Below are 15,998 nucleotides of genomic sequence, written 5' to 3'. Positions count from 1 at the left end.
CCCCCCTATGGTTCCTCCCCCTCCCCTCCTCTCTATGGTTCCCCTCCCTCCCTCCTCTCTATGGTTCCCCTCCCTCCCTCCTCTCTATGGTTCCCCTCCCTGTCTCCGCCCCCTAACCCCGCGTGCGCCCCATTCGCTCAGCGCGGACCAATCCGCACTCCGCGCGCTTCCCATTGGCCGCGCGGGGACCAATAAGCGGCCGCGTTGAGTTCGGTAACGGGCGGCGGGAGGAGCCTTAAGGAGGACTTAAAGCGGCGGCGGTGCGGGACGCGGTTGCGGAGCGCGATGGTGGTGGGCGGCTCTTCCCAGAAGGAGAACCGCACTCCGGGGCCGAACGACACCGTGAAACGCTTTCCTTACGGCCGAGTCCCGGTGCGGACCCGCTCCCGTTGCGCGGAACATGGAGAACGACCGAACGCTGCCTGCACCGCTCCGTCCTGTGGGCAGCCCCGGTAAGGGGGGGGGGAGACACGAATCCGTGAAGGAGCGCCTTGAGTTTTGCTGGGGGGGCTGCCGACAGAGCGCGGAAGTGGGCACGGGGTTCCTACCCCCCCCCCCCCCCCCGCCGCCTCCCTCCCCCTCCGCTTCTTCCTCCCCCCCACGGAAAGGGGCCCTCAGTTTTTGGGGCGGGGGTCCTCACTGTGCTGCTCTGCTCCCCGCAGTGACGCAGAGGTGGAGCAGCCCCCTCCCCCAGCGCTGGATGTAGGTGAGTTCCCTCCCCTCCCCCCCCCCGCCCCGCTTTGGCACCTCGTGGTTGGGTGCCCCCTCCCCCCCCCCCCCATGATCTTTCTCCCCACAGAGACCACCGTCACCCCCTCACCCGTTGCCACCCCTGTGCTGGGGGCTGCGGGGCGCAGGCCCTGCTTGGCCCGCAGGGTGCCCGCCCGTGCCCCCCCCTCTGCCAAAGGACCCTCCCCTCTGAGTACAGCAGGGACCCAAACAGCACTGCTTGGTCCCCTCCAGGAGGGTGCATCCATGGGGCTGAGGGTCCCCAAGAAGAAGAAGAACGGCACCCCAGGTACATCCTATCCCCCCCCAACCTGCCCCACTCTGCACTCTGGGGGTGGGGGTTTGTTGGTGCTGAGCCCCCTTCCCCACCCCCTGCAGGCTCCTCCAGTGCTGGCTTGACTCTCTGCGTCTCTGTCACCAAGAACATGGTGTGTATGTGAGGGGCAGGGGGGGAATGCCAGCTCCAACTCCTCTCCCTCACACCCTCATCCTGCTCTGCTCTCCCCTTTCACTCCGCAGCGTTCTGCCCCCCGCACTCAGAGCTCGCTCCGCACGCCGTGCCTCACCCCTTGCATCTCCCAGCCACGTGCCCTGCAGGTGGGGGGCAGCTTGAGCACTGGGAAGGGCTCCCAACCTGCCCCTCCAGCCCCTGCTGATGGCGTTGTCCCCTCGGAGACCCCCCTGCGCTGGCGACCGGCTGTGACTCCCCAGTCTGACCCCCGTGCATACGCTGCTGTCAGCAACAACAATCTGTCCCCATCCTGGGTGAGTGTGTGCTCTGGGGCACTTTGGTCCCCATGTCACACCCATTCCTCCCTCCCTTCAGCTAGGGGTGGAGGCTTGGAGTGCTAGGTGTGGTCTGACTGTGGGAACTCTCCCCCCAGGACAAGGTGGTGGTGCAGCTCTTCAAGGGGAACGAAGGCCAGCAGGATGCTAAGGTGACGATGACACATCCCAGCAGCACCCCAGGCCCCAGCAAGGCACAGGTAGGGGGGGCTGCGAGGGTCCCTGGGCTCAAGGCTGGATCCTCAGGTTGAGGGGGAACCCTGGAGGTGAGGAGGGGGGTCTCACTCCAAGCCCCACACTCAATCTGTGTCCCACAGCGTGCAGCCCTGCTCCTGCAGCAGCTGCTGCAGATGGTGCAGGACCGACCGGATGCTGTAGCGGTGCTGAAGGAGCTGTGGGGGCTCATGACCGAGTTGGGGGTGGACCCCATGCCCCAGGACCCCCTGGATACCCACAGCCTCTCCTCCTAACTGTGACCTACATGGGGGTTGAGCTGCATCTCTGTGAACAAAGGGAGTGGGTGAGGGCACAGACAGACCCTCCTGGTGGTGGCCAAGTGGCTGCTGGGGGGTACAGACGGCCCCCTGCAGCAGGCAGACCCCCCTCCAATGCAGGGCAGTATGGGTGTTCTGGGCACAAGGAGTGTGAGAGCTGGGGGGGAGAGGGAGATCGCTGAAGAAAAGTGTGAATAAAATATTGTCTGCTTTGTTTTGCTGTATGGGGTCTCCTTGGTGTCCCTGGGGCAGCCCCCAACCCCGACGTGTCCCCTGGGTTTGGTGGCAGTGCCACACGTTGGCCACGCGGTGACAGCAGTGCCCACAAGGTGGGAATGCTCACATTCATTCAGAGCCCCCACGAAGCCCATAGGAGAGGTGGTGGGGCTGCATCCTGCTGCTGTGTCCCCGTGGGTGTGGGGGGAGGGTGACCGTCCCCATCCCTGGTGGCAGTGTCAGTGCCCCATTTGTTACTGCTGCAGTGACACGAGACATGGGCTCAGCTCTGTCCCTCCCCACACCATCCCCATGATGAGGCTGAGGCAGCAGCTGCACCTCCAAACCCACTATATTTTATTTGGGGTGAACACAGAGTGCAACAAACTGCGGGGTTCAGGGATGGGGGGGGCTCCAGGGGGACAGCACAGCAATGGGAGACCCCAATGCCCATGGGGTGTTGACATGCAGGGGTGGGCAGGGAGCATTTACACTTGTGAGTGGGTATATGGGGGAGGTGTGGTGAGCGCACACGCGTGTGTAACGTGGAGGAGGCGCATGGGGACGGCGGTGAGCATGCACACACGTGTGTGTGATGGGGAGGGGGTGCACGGGGAGGCTGCTGTGCGTGTGCAAAGGAGCTGCGAGGTATCAGTGCCTGCAGGGCAGAGGTGCAGAATGGTTTTCCCTATGGGCATCATCACCTTAGGGAAGGGAGGCAGAGGGGACGACGGTGGTGCCTTGGAGGTGCCCCCCTCCCGCCCCAGTGCTCAGTCAGGGTAGATGATGAAGCCTGAGAAGGTGCTGTACTTGTTGGTGTTACCGCCGTGCACTTTGCCACCATCCAGCTTGACACACACCTCATCACCCACGTCCAGGTGCAGGATGACGCTGTTGCTGGCGTAGTCGTAGTTCTGATCCGCATCCTGAGCGATGGCGCTGGCCCGAACCTTGGGGAGAGGGGGGGCACAGCCATCAAGGACCACCCCTCCACACACAACCACCACCACCGCCCCGATATGTGCTCCCCAGGGGTGGTTTGGGGGTGGGGTGCTGAGCTGCTCTGTCGTCCCCTCCCCATCCCCCCCAGATCCCCTCAGTCTGCCATCCGTGGCTGCTCAAGGTCGTGCCGCCCACCTGCGGCAGTGCTGTGGTGCCAGGAGGTGGCAGTGCCAGTCCCCCCCCCCCCCTCCCGCCATCCTCCCCACAACAATGTCCCTCCAGTTTGGTGGCCTTGCACTGTGTCCCTGAATCCCACATCCTCCCCTGTCCCAGGAGCAAAGAGGACTGCAGAGCCCCAGTGTTGGAGCCCACGGCCACCCTCGGCATCCCCACACCCCTTTGGGTTCCTTGGGGGGAACAAGCAGCTCCCATTGGGGTGGCAGAGCTGGCATCCACCACAGCAGATCAATGCTCTTTTATCCCATAACAAATAGAAAATGTCTGGGGTGAGGTGGGAAAGGGCTGAGCTGCATCTCTGTGAACAAAGGGAGCGGGTGAGGGCGCAGGCAGACCCTCCTGGTGGTGGCCTGGTGGCTATCGGGGGGCACAGATGGACCCCCGCAGTAGGCAGACCCTGTTCTATGCGGGGCAGTGTGTTCCCCTGGTCCTCCAGTGGGAGTTCTGGGCATAAAGGGGGGATTGATGCCCCAGATGTGGGTGGTGGGGATGGGTCTGGGGCTGTGGGGCTCTGCTGGTCCACCCCCCACACCTCTGCGAAGGGGAGAAGAGAAGAGATAGGAAAAAAAGGATAAGGGGTATGTGGGGATGAAGGGAATAGGATCTGAGGGGAGCAGTGATGGAAGATGTGGGATCGGGGGAATGGGGGTGGAGGGGATGGGATTGGGGATGGAGATGGGTGTAGAGGAATGGGGACAGAGGAATGGGGATGGAAGGAGTGGGGATTGGGGAAATGGGATGGAGATGGGTGTAGGGGAATGGGGATGGAAATGGGGATGGAGGGAGTGGGGATTAGGGAAATGGAGATGGAGATGGGTGTAGGGGAATGGGGACAGAAGAATAGGAATGGAGGGAATGGGAATGGAAGGAATGGGATTAGGGAAATAGGATGAAGATGGGTTTGGGAAAGGGGATGAGGGAATGGGGATTGGGGAAATGGGATGAGTGGGGATGAGTGCAGGGCGATGGGGAAGAGAGAATGGGTTTGGGAATCAGGATAGAGGACTCGGATGGTGGAAAAATTATATGAACTGGAATGGCAGGAATTTGGGACAGAAAGCTGGGGGGAGCCAGGATGAGGGAAAAGCAGAATTGGAGAAGCAAGATGGGAGGAAACAAATTGGGAAAACCAAATTGGGGGAACTGGAACGGGAGAGCAGGGATAGGGACAGCAGGCAGCGGGAAGAAGGCTGGAGGAGCCGGGTGGAGACACAGAGAGATGGGGCTGGGGGTTCTAAGGGCAAAGGGGGTGAAGAGGAAAACGGGGGCCTGGTGGGAGCTGCTGGGGGTCCCGTGCCATACCTGCCCGTTCTTCATGAGGTCAGCCCACATGCTGGTGCCATCGCCGCCGCGCATGAGGACGTGGTAGGTGAAGAAGTAGATGCCGGGGAGCGGGCAGGTGAATTTGCCACTCGATGGTTCGTAGTAGTTGCCCACGTTGGTCACCACGTCGTCGAAGCGCAGCACCTCGTAGCCCTCGTGGGGCTTCCGCAGGCCCGCATAGAACGCAATCTTGGGGCTGTAGAAGGAGGGGATGTACCCCCCAGGACCCGGCCCTGGAGGTCCCGGTGGTCCCGGTCGACCCGGTTCACCCGGCGGTCCCCGCGGTCCCGGTGGTCCGGGGGGGCCCCGAACGCCGGCACGCCCTTTGCGCCCCGGTTCTCCCTTTGCCCCCGGTAGGAAGGGAGGGGGGGAGGCGGGAGGCAGCTCGGGGTAGGGGTCGCAAACCATGCGGCAGCTGCCCAGCATCTCGTAGTGGGCGGCCGCCTTGGAGCTGTGCACCAGCAGCGGGATGGCCACCAGCAGCACCAGCACCATGGCCACGCCGACGGCCGCCCCGGCCACGCGTTTCCTGCGGCTCAGCCGAGAGGCAGCCAGTGCCAGAAGGTCCTCGTCACCCTTGGGAGCGATGGTGGAGCCGGGGGGGTGGACGGCGGGGGGCCGCCCGCTGAGCCTCACGGCGCGGCAGGGAGCGGGCTGGGAGCGAGGATGGGGCGGGATGAGGACAGCGGTGGGGATGGAGCTGGTGGCGGGGAGGGAGGTTGGAATGGGGACGAGGATGGGGACGGAAGTGGGGATGAGGTCGGGGATGGGGATGGGGAGAGCAGCAGGGATGGGGATGGTGAGGGAGGTGAGGATGGGGTTGGAAATAGTGGTGGGGATGGTGACAGCAGAAGGGATAGGGACAGGAATAGGGATGGAGGTGGTGGTGGGGACGGGGATGGGGAGAGCAGTGGGGCTGGAGATGGCAGCAGAGATGAGGACGGGGTTGGGGCTGGGGACAGCAGCAGGGGTAGGAATGGAGACGGGAATAGGGATGGGGACGGGAACAGGATTGGCACTGGAGCTAGCAGCAAGGACGAGGATGGGGACAGGAACAGGGCTGGGATCGATGGGACCGGGAGCAGGGGTTGAGGATAGGGAGGGGAATGGGACAGGGATGAGAGAAGGAATAGGGATAAACGGATGGGGACAGCACCGGGGCTGGGAGCGATGGGGCCGGGCGCGGGGCCGGGCACGGAGCAATGGGGCTGGAATTGTTGCTGGGACCGGAGCCGGGAGCGGAGCTGCAGGCGGAGCCGGGACTGGAGCTGGCAGAGGGGAAGAGCGCAGAGCCGTTGGCGGAGCCGGGAGCGGAGCCGGGACCCGAGCCGGGAGCGGAGTCGGGGCTGGAGCTCCCGCTGCAACCAGGACCGGAGCCGTTGGCGGAGCCAATGGAGCAGGCAGGACCGGAGACGGTGCTGGAGCTGGTGATGTAACCGGAGCCGGGATGGAGCCGGGACGGAACTTCTCGCCAAGTTCCCCGAGAGCGGCACCCCCGTACCGGCAGCGGCCCCCGGGGGCGTCCCCGCTCTCCCGGTGCGCACCGGCGGCGGCTACTGGGGCGGCTGCGCGACGCTGTCGGGGCCGTCCCACCGGGCCTCGTGCTCCCCCCTCGACCCCCCCCGGAACCCCTCGGTGCCCGCCGGTGCCCACCTGCCGCCCGCGGCTGCGGGAGCCACGTGCCGAGTCCGCCGCCCGCACCGCACCGCACCGCGCCCGCAGCTCCGCTCCGCCCGACGGCACCGGGCACGGCAGGGGCGGGGGCGGGAGGGGGGGGGGGGCGCGGGGCTGCGGGGGGGGAGCGAAGGAGAGAGTGGGAAAGAGGGGGTGCAAGGAGGGGGGTGAGTGCGTGTGCAAGGAGGTGCTGGTGTGTGGGGGGGTGCACGGGCTTGCAGAGCTCTGTGGTTGTTTGTGGGGTGTGCATGGGTGTGTGGACTCGTGTTAGTGCATGAGAATGGGTGTGCAGAGCTCTGTGTGCATGCACACAGAGTGCACTTGGGTCCGTGCATGCATGTGTGTGTGCAGAGCTGTGTGTGTGCAAGGTTGTGCGCGATGCATGGATGATGCATGGGGTTGTGTGCTCAGGGGGATGCTGGTGCAGGGATGTGTGTTTGCACGGGTGTGTGCATGTGTGTAAAGGGCTCAGTGTGTGTGTGTGCACAGGGCTGCATCTGCATTGGTGAGTGCACGGGATGCATGTGCCCACAGGGTTCTGTTTGTGCACAGACCTATGTCTGCATCCACGCGTGCACAGAGATGTGCAAGACGTGGGTGTGAGTTTGCCAGGGTTGTGCTGTGAGCGTGCATTTCTGTGTGCATGAAATGGGTGCAGTGCGTTTGGGGGCAAGCTGTGTGCATGCATGCGGGACCCCCCACAGCTTTCCATCTTCAGCCCCACTTGGGGTCCCTGCATGCCTGCGGCCACTAGCCCATTTCTGGGGGCCACTCATTTTGGGGGGGCTCACCCACATTGAACCCAGCAGAACAGCAGCACCCGAGGGCTGGAGTTCCCTCCACGGATGCAATATTGGTGGGGAGATACAGCCCACAACCCCAGGGGGAGCAGATTTATGGCTGCTCTTTTCAAACCCTGACAGGCTCCACTGCTTTGTGCACAGCCAAATCTCACCCTCCACCCTCAGGGTGCAGGGCTGCCCCCCATGGCCTCACTGCTGCAAGTGGGGGAGGACACAGCCCAAAATGGAAGCGCTCTGGGACCTGCAGGGCCCATGCATGTCCTTGCAGCCGTCCCTCTGCACCCATGTGTGCATGCAGGGATGCAAGCTGGGGGGCTGCAGGTGTGCATGCACGCATGTGAGTGCATGCACTATGCATGTGCATGTGAGTGCACGCCCCGCATGCACCTGTGCTTGTGTGCATTTGCATCTGTGCATGCCTGGTGTGTGTGTGTGTGTGTGTGTGTGTGTGTATGCACGTGTGCAGATACACGCTGGCACACGGGTGGTGGGAGATGCTCCTTTCTGTGTAATTTATCCAGATAGTTTTTAAATTTGCAGGCTGGGCCAGCTCCCTCCAAAGGGCGCCGATCCATCAGCCGGGCTCCACGACGGATTTATGGGCCCTTTATGCTGGAGGATCAATGCAATCCTGAACCGCCCGGCGCTGTTTGTGCAACAAATTACAGCAGTGGGAGCAGTTCCCGCAGAGGGGATGGGGTCCGGGAGCGATCAATGCTGCCCAAGCTGTCCCCTGGGGATGGGGACATCGGAGTCCCACCACCATCACCGCCCTTCTGTTGGCTGATCTTAATGAGCAGCAACAGCGAATTAATTAGGGAGGCCGCGAGGGGAAGCCTGAACGCTAATTAGCAAGAGCTGGGGGCATACGGGGAAAGGGAGCTCAGCGGAAAGGTGCCATTCATGGGAACACGAGGGGTCCCGGCTGCTCCCAGCCTTCCCAGTCCCATTGGGGTCCCATTGGTGGTGCTGCACCCAGGGGCAGCTGCAGCCCCAGCACAGACTGTGAGGAGAGGTAGTGCAGTGCAAACACTGCCAGTAAAAATAGCAGGAGGGAAAGGTCAACCCTGGAGAGAGCAGCAGTGGTGGTGGGAAGATGGGGGGGATGGAGGCTCGGAGATAAATCCCGCTCATGGCTATAGGGGCAGCTCAGCAGCACACAGTGGCACCGGTGGTGGAGGTGCCCCACTTTGTCACAGTGGATGGGGATTTAGTGGCCGTGGGTCCCCATGCCATGAGGAGAAGTGGGGATGACACTCCTCGGGGCTACGTGGGGCCGGCGGTGATGGACGTGTCCTGCAGCAGCTAAGGGGATGCTGCGGGGCGCCGAGCCCCGCCACAAGCTCAGGGCTGGCAGTGGAGCTGGGGAGCAGAGCATGAATAAATGCATGATCTGCAGCCCCAGGGCCGCGAGCGGGGCCGGCACGGGGAGGGGGGGCTGTCTGGCGGGCACCAAAGCACAGTCACCATCTGCCTCTGCAGGCAGGGTCACATCCTGGTCTCCAAAAGCCCAGCGTGCCCAGCGCCTCATGCCCAGTGCCTGGTCTGTGATGCACTGTGCACCGCCCTCAGTGCCCCTGGTGCACGGCACACGGTGCCCATGCACTGTGCAGAGTCTCCAGTGCACAGTGCACAGCCCTGGTGCAGTCCGTGGTGCACAGTGCACTGTGCATGGTTCTCAGTGCACGGCACACAGTGCATGGCACATGGTGCACACTCATTGTGCACGGTCCCCAGTGCACAGCTTATGATCCACAGTGGATGGATCACAGGCCCCAGCGCTCGGTGACCCATCCCAGCACACAGTGGGTGTCCCTGTCCCTCTCCCCATGCCATCACCGTGTCACTTCCCTCCCAGTTGCTGCACTGCACTGGGACCAGCAGACAGATTGGTGTGTCTGCGCCCGGCACGTGGTCACGGGGGAGCCTTGTGCAAATGAATATAGATTGGCCGGAGGCACCCGGGCGCCGCGCTCCATCCAGGGCGTGTTTGCAATAAAGCCAGGCCGTGTGCCGGGCCCAAATTGGATGAAAATTGTCCTTGAATGGAGACAAATAAACCAACAGCAGCGAGGAGGAGGGAGGACACATGGCCTGGGGGGGCTGCGGGCGGCTCAACAGGTCCCAAGGATGGCAGGAAGGCGATGCTGCCTGCGTGCATGGTGACAGGTGGAAAGTGTCACCTGCTGCCTGCAGGGGGGCCTGGCACCTTGTCACCTCCCCCAGGATGAGGGAGCCCCTGTGCCTTGTTTCCAGTGCATATCCTGTCTCCATTTTGAGCCCTGTACTCAGTGTAAGCCCTGTACCCATTGTGCACCCACCCCTAATTTGTGCCTCCCCAGTGCGCACTCTTTGTGCCCCAGCACCTCCTGGGCACTGGCACATCTCCCTCTGCTGCCCACCCAGGTTCGTTAACGTCTGCTGCTAATTGCTGATGAAGCAGCTGGGGGCTATTAACAGGGCATGGCCCCACATGTTGTGGCTGTGTTGGGCTCAGGATGAGGTGAGTTGGGGAGCAGATGACACCGGGGAGGACTTTGGGGACCCCCAAGTTCACCTGCACCCTGTTTTCTTGGGGGTGTCTCCATGGCACTGCAGCCATGGAGCAGCAGGGTGTCAGTGGGGGGTGAAAACACTGAGATTTGGGGATATCCCCATGAGAGGTTGGGGGGGGGATTCATGGCCCCCCTGGCTGAGTCACTGCTGGGGCGGCAGCGGGGCCGTCCGTCACCACATGCCAACGCGTGACGAGATGGATGGCTGTGGGCTGCCCCGGATTAATTCTCTGGACAAGCAGCATTTATTAAGGATTCAGAGGATGTCGGGTGGAGAAATCCATCCCAGCCAGGCAGTGATCAAGGGGGGTGGCGGGGGCGCAGGGTCCCACTACCCCCTGTTGTACAGCAGAACCCGCAGCCCCCCACCCCGCGCCCCATTGTCCCCCCGTGCCACCATCCCGGTGCCCCCCCAGGGCTCACCCCCACCCCACAGGGTCGGGGGGCTCATTGCACATTCACCTCATGCCTACCTGAGGCACCCGCTGACAAATAGACATTTAAATCAGACAATTAGCTGGCCTCCACCGCTGACATTTTTAATGTATTAATGTGCATCAACAGCTAATACATATAAAATTCCCCTAATAACAGCACTTGGGTAAAGGGGCTGCTCTGCAGCCCGGCGCTGGCAGTGATGTACGAGTCCAGAGGGACTCCGGCCCCGGAGTTTGCATTAATTACCAGCAAACTGACAAGGCAACGTGACATTCGGGAGCGGCGCCGGATGCCTTCAACCGACCCTTTGGGTGTGCGCCGGTGGTGTGTGCACACACGTGTGTGGATGGGTGGACGGGGGGGCTGGGGGTGGGGGGATCTGTATGAGGATGTGTGTGTGTAATGCAGGGGTAATATGGGTGTGAGGGTAGGATGCGTGTGCATGGGGTGTGTGTGCACCATAGGGACAGGTGTGTATGCAGGGATGTGTGCGCAGCATGGGGACACACGTGTGCGTGAGGTTGTGTGTGTTACAGGGATGTGTGTGGATCAGGATGGGATGTATGTGCACAGGGATGTGTGTGAATCATAAGGGCAGGTTTGCACGGAAGTGCACGTGTGTACGGAGGGGTGCTGTGCAGGATGGGGGCATGTTTGTGCACAGGGGTGTGCGTGCATCATGGGGACGAGTGTGCATGAGGTTGTGTGCATCATGGGAATATGCGTGCACCAGGATACGAGGTGTGTGCTCAGGGGTGTGTGTGTGCACCATCGGCACATGCGTGTGCATGAGGTTGTGTGCATCATAGGGACATGTGTGCGCGGATGTATGTGCACAGGGATGTGTGTGCTCCATAGGGACAGGTGTGCACAGAAGTGTGTGCATCGTGGGGACGTGTGTATGCAGGGACGTGTGAGCACCGTGGGGACACATTCATGCACATGGATGTGTGTGCAGCATGGGGACACACGTGTGCGTGAGGTTGTGTGCACCATGGGGATATGTGTGCATGAAGACGGAATGCATGTGCACAGGGATGTGTGTGCATCATACAGACATGTGAATACATGTGTGTGCACGGGGACACGCGTGTCTTGGGGGTGTGCATAGCAGCTGTCCCACGCGGGGCAGCCCCCAGCTGGACACCCCCAAACGAGGCGATGACAAATGCTTCAATTAGCGGGAAGGCTCCGCCAATCGATGCCTTAAACGCTGCCGCCCGGAGCTGATCAATGTCTCTATTACACCCAACAAGGGGATATACAGCAACCCCCCTCTCCCCGGGACCCCACAGACCCATGGGGGGGGGTCCTGTGCTTTGGGGACATGGGGACACCAAGGCCTGGAGGTGGAGGTGGGGGTGCTGCCCACCATAGTGGGGCTGAGGCCCCTGCTTGCCTCCCAGCCTGGAGCTCGAGAGCCAGATTTGACATTTTTAAATCCAGATACTTTAAGAAATCGATCCAGCAGCGGAGCAACACCTGCCCCCCCCCCCTTCCCCCCCCACCCACCAGCATCGATCCCATACTGCAGCATGGGGGGGGAAGGGGGGGGCACAGCAGCTATGGGCAGCCAGGAAAGGGATCATCCCCCTCCCCAAAAGGTGCAACCCCCCAAAAAAAAGGCACCGTTCCCCCACCCCCAGGTGCAGCCCCCCACACCTCCCCATCCCAACACAATTCAACCCTCCAGGTGCAGCTCCCCCCTCGCCCCCCTCCATGCATCCTTATCCTAATGCAGACCCCCCCTCCCCCCCAGCCCCCCCCAGGGCGCAGCTCAGCCAAGCGTGGCCCTTCTGGGAGCCGCTGTCAGGGAGGCAGCCAGGCGGGGTGGGCAGTGCGGGGGGGCCGCTGTCAGCCCTGATGGGCAGCTGGGCAGAGGGGGGCTGCAGCATCTCCCCCTGCCCCATATTAGTGGGATCCCATAGGATCCAGGCTCCCAGCATCCCTGCATCCTGCTGAGCTGCAGCGGGGGGGGGGGGGGGGGGGAGTTGCCTATGGGGGGCTGAGCTGAGGAGGGGGTCACAAGGAGGGGATCACTGCCCCCCGCCCCCCCCATCCCTTCTAGTCCCCACTTCTGGAGTGGCTGTGTCAACAGCACAGCCGGCCAGGGCCGTTAATAATGAATGAGACCAAATTGGAGGCCGGCAGCGGCTAAGCCGAGCAAACACAGCAGCGGTGGTGAAGGTGGGGGCTGCGGGGGGGGAGCGGGCGGGGGGTGGAAGCTGCTGGGAGGGCACAGCACCGGTAAGGGGCACAGCTCCAGCATTGCCTGCATGGCTGCATTTGGGGGGCAGATGGCTGGAGGGGTTGCCATGGGGCTGAGGTGGGAGGTTGTCATGGGTCTGGGGGCTTTCACTCACAGTTTTTTTTTTGGGGGGGGGATCTTCCCATATTAGGGCTTTGTGATCCCACCCCACAGCAGCTTTCAGTGCCCTGCCCTTTGCCTGGTGCTGTCACAGAGGCAAAGTCCGTGTCGGGAGGGGGGGGAGGAGAAGAGCTGCCTGTGAGCTCTGTGGGACTCTGTGCAGAGGTGGGTTGGGGGTGCTGGGGGGGGTCCACAGAGCCGTGGGTGGGTACACGTGGTGCTGGGAGGCTTGGGGGGGCCATGGGTGCACAGATGTGGGTGGTCTTGGGTGGGCTGAGAGGATCCTGGATAGGGATATGGGACATGGGTGGGGGTGGATGAGTACTGAGTGGGTGCAAAATGGTTCTGGGTGGGGTAATGGGATGCCAAGATGGGTATAGAGGGGTCCTGACTGGGGCTATGGGACCTGGGTGGCAGATCGGGGTGGGAACCAAATGGCTCTGGATGGGCTTGTGGGATCTCATACGGACACAGGGGGCCCTGGATGGGCATGCAGGGTTCTGAGCAGGTGTGAAGCAGGTCTGAATGAGCACTGAAGGTCCTGGGAGAGCATGAAACAGCCCTGGGAGGCACAAAATAGCTCTGAGTAGGCTCGTGGTTCCTCCAAATGGGCATGGGGGGTCCTGGGTGGGGGGTATGGGACCTGGTTAGGGATGGCCAAGCCCTGGGTGGGCATACAGGACTCTGAGTGGTGGGATCCATATGGGCACAGGGGTTCTGGGGTGGGCATGAAACAGCACAGGGTGGGCATCAGATAGCTCTGTGTTGTCTTGTGGTGCCTCCAGATGGGCACAGGAGGTCCTGGGTGGGGGGATATTGGACCTGGGTAGGGATGGCCAAGCGTTGAAACTGCACAGGGTGGGCACCAGATAGCTCTGTGTTGTCTTGTGGTTCCTCCAGATGGGCATGGGGGGTCCTGGGTGGGGGATATGGGACCTGGATAGGGATGGCCAAGCCCTGGGTGGGCAGACACGACTCTGAGTGGTGGGATCCATATGGACACGGGGGTTCAAGGGTTGGGCATGGAGCAACTCTAGGTGGGCTGGTGCATGCAGTCCCGGGTTAGCACATGGGACACAGAGGGGTCTGTCACAGGAGGCACAGCTGTGCCCCACTGCCCCCAGCCATGCCTTCCCTCCCACAGGACGCCAGATGCCACACCAGTGCCACAGCTCAGCCGTGAGCCAACCAGCATGGCCAAGCGGCTACTGGTGGCCTACGGGCTGTGGGCTCTGGGGGGACCACTGGGGCTGCACCACCTCTACCTGGGCCGGGATAGCCACGCTCTGCTCTGGATGCTGACACTGGGAGGCTTCGGTGCCGGCTGGCTCAGCGACCTCTGGCACCTCCACCATTGGGTGGCCACGGCCAACAGCACTAGAAGGCAGCACAGGAGGGCTGTGCCAGCGCTGAGCCCCATACTCCTGGTGGGGCAGGTGGTCGTGGGGACATATTTTGGACTGGTGGCCGCGTTGGCACTGCCCTGGGTGCCCCAACTGCTGGCCCAGCCGCTGGCCGTGGGGCTGGGCGTGCTCCTGACAGCCTCCGTGGGCGAGCAGAGCACCAAAGCACACCGCATCCTTACAGCAGCCTTCCTCACCTCCCTCCTCTTCCAAGCCCAGCTGCTGGCCGTGCTGCCCTCCAGCGTGGCTGCAGGCATGGCGGCACAGCGGCACCGTTGCTATCAGCATCCCGTCGGGCCTCCGTTGCGGCTCCGCGCCCGACTCTTCCGTCTGGGCATGGCCTACATGGCCTTCGCCGTCCCGGTGGGGTACAGACTGCTGCACAGCACCGCCGGGGCTTTGGGGTGGGTGGGGACCGTCCCCATGCGGTCCCTCCAAAGCCTGGCTTGGATGCTGGGGCTCAAAGCTGGGCCTGGAGGATGCACCGAGCGGCAGCTGTGGGCTTATCAGGTATGAGGTGCATTGAGACGTGGGGAGGAATGGGGTAGAGGGGTTGGATGGGGTGTTGGAAATATCCTGATAATTGATCAGGACGGTATCTCTGATAAAGCAGGTTTTATTCACAATTGCAATGTTGGGCCTCCTGCAAGGAGGAGAGCACGCAGAAAACAGCGCTGCATCTTTTATACCCCATTACTCGATGCTTATCTCTTTCTCCCCTGGTTCCTCATTGGCTGAGTACTTTAGGATCACAATCTTCCCGACGCTCAACTAAACGTAGATACTGGATAAACATCAATTTTTGCTCGTTAAGCACATCGCTAATTAGTTAAGTTCTCACTTGCTCATTCAACCCTTGGTCATTGTTTCTGCACATCCGCTCGTCCTTGCACAGAGATAAGCTTGGAAGGAGGATAGGGGGAAGTATCTTGATGCCTGCCTGTTGTATCTCAACCTACCAAGGTTGCCTATCCAAGGCAATCCAGCCTTGCGTAGAGGCCCTGGCTTCTTTGACGTTTGTTAAGTCTGTTTTTCATTTGCCCAGGGTCTCTTATCCAAACAGAATAGCCCTACAATGTGCTTTCTAGTCCATAATACTATACCTATACTATTTGGAACATTTAAAAACTATTGCAGTTTTGCAAGCAAGAATTAATCACGCAGTTCAGCAACTATATTTCTAAAGTATGTTACTAACATAGATGGTATTTCTACTTTTTCACATCAGCTATTTCTAAGGACAAGTTACAAAATACAACTACACTGTGCTCTACTTCTTCAGATCAATTCCCCCTTTTTAATATCTAATGCAGGAATAACATTCCATTCTCACAGGAGCAAAAGCTGGGGGCAATGGGGTTTGGCTGCCCCTAGCCTGTTGAGGGCATACATATATATAGGTTGCATGTGGCTGATTTTGGGGTGTTTGGGAGGCAAACACTGGGAGGAATGGGGTTTGTTTGCCCTTAGCCTATAGGAGAGTAGCACGGGGTGCACATGGCTGATTTTGGAGTGTTTTGAGGTGTAGGGGGATGCTGCTACCTCATCCCATCGAATCCCTTTTTTGCCTCTTCCAGGTTCTCGGCATCCCGCCTGGCTCTGGCATTGAGGAGGTGCAGAGGAGCTACCGGGAGCTGGTGAAGGTTTGGCATCCAGACCACAACAGGCAGCGGGTTGAAGAGGCCGAGCAACGCTTCATTGAACTGCAGGAAGCCTACGAGGCGCTGGGGGGGCCCCGCAGGGCAGCAGCAGGAGGAGGCTGAGCCCGGCATGCAGGGCGCAGAAGCACTGATGGGGGGGTTGTAACCTGGGCTTTGTAACACGAGGTTGCTTTGCTTTCTTTGTTTCTTTGCTCAGCGCCATGCGGTGCTGGGGCCGGGGATGTGCCCCGTGCAAAGCAATGCACGAGGTGTCGTGTAAGCTGTTGCACGGGGATGGTTGCGACCAACGGATGGGGGCTCGTGCAAATCGTTGCACGGGGATCCATGCATGTTGTTGCACGAGGATCTGTGCAATTGGCTGCGCTGGGG

The 15,998-nt window shown here is 61.4% G+C and overlaps 3 protein-coding genes across 4 annotated transcripts; 2 read left to right on the top strand and 1 right to left on the bottom strand.

The window, feature by feature from the left end:
- Positions 1-162: 162 nt before the first annotated feature.
- On the top strand, positions 163-2,231 carry LOC116235233 (uncharacterized). Its single transcript, XM_031603250.2, has 7 exons — positions 163-452; positions 663-706; positions 800-1,018; positions 1,108-1,157; positions 1,249-1,494; positions 1,614-1,715; positions 1,833-2,231. The coding sequence occupies exons 1-7, from the start codon at positions 286-288 to the stop codon at positions 1,983-1,985; spliced, it is 981 nt and encodes a 326-aa protein (XP_031459110.2). The 5' UTR covers positions 163-285; the 3' UTR covers positions 1,986-2,231.
- A 345-nt stretch (positions 2,232-2,576) lies between these two features.
- C1QL4 (complement C1q like 4) lies at positions 2,577-5,234 on the bottom strand. The gene is made up of 2 exons (XM_031603252.2): positions 4,707-5,234; positions 2,577-3,175 (listed from the first exon to the last, which is right to left on the bottom strand). Exons 1-2 carry the CDS (start codon positions 5,220-5,222, stop codon positions 2,996-2,998), a joined length of 696 nt encoding a protein of 231 aa, XP_031459112.1. The 5' UTR covers positions 5,223-5,234; the 3' UTR covers positions 2,577-2,995.
- Positions 5,235-12,423: 7,189 nt separating this feature from the next.
- DNAJC22 (DnaJ heat shock protein family (Hsp40) member C22) lies at positions 12,424-15,793 on the top strand. 2 transcript variants are annotated; one of them, XM_090128481.1, is made up of 3 exons: positions 12,424-12,444; positions 13,710-14,478; positions 15,546-15,793. In XM_090128481.1, the coding sequence occupies exons 2-3, from the start codon at positions 13,759-13,761 to the stop codon at positions 15,729-15,731; spliced, it is 906 nt and encodes a 301-aa protein (XP_089984607.1). In that variant the 5' UTR covers positions 12,424-12,444; positions 13,710-13,758; the 3' UTR covers positions 15,732-15,793. The 2 variants fall into 2 exon arrangements, with proteins under 2 accessions (XP_089984607.1, XP_089984606.1); XM_090128480.1 differs by lacking the exon at positions 12,424-12,444 and adding an exon at positions 12,663-12,730.
- Positions 15,794-15,998: the final 205 nt, after the last annotated feature.

Source organism: Phasianus colchicus, chromosome 33 (genome assembly GCF_987193195.1).
Source record: "Phasianus colchicus chromosome 33, bPhaCol1.hap1.1, whole genome shotgun sequence".
NCBI classification, from domain to species: domain Eukaryota; kingdom Metazoa; phylum Chordata; class Aves; order Galliformes; family Phasianidae; genus Phasianus; species Phasianus colchicus.
Note: the sequence above shows the minus strand (reverse complement) of the source record. Positions and strands in the feature narration are given on the sequence as shown.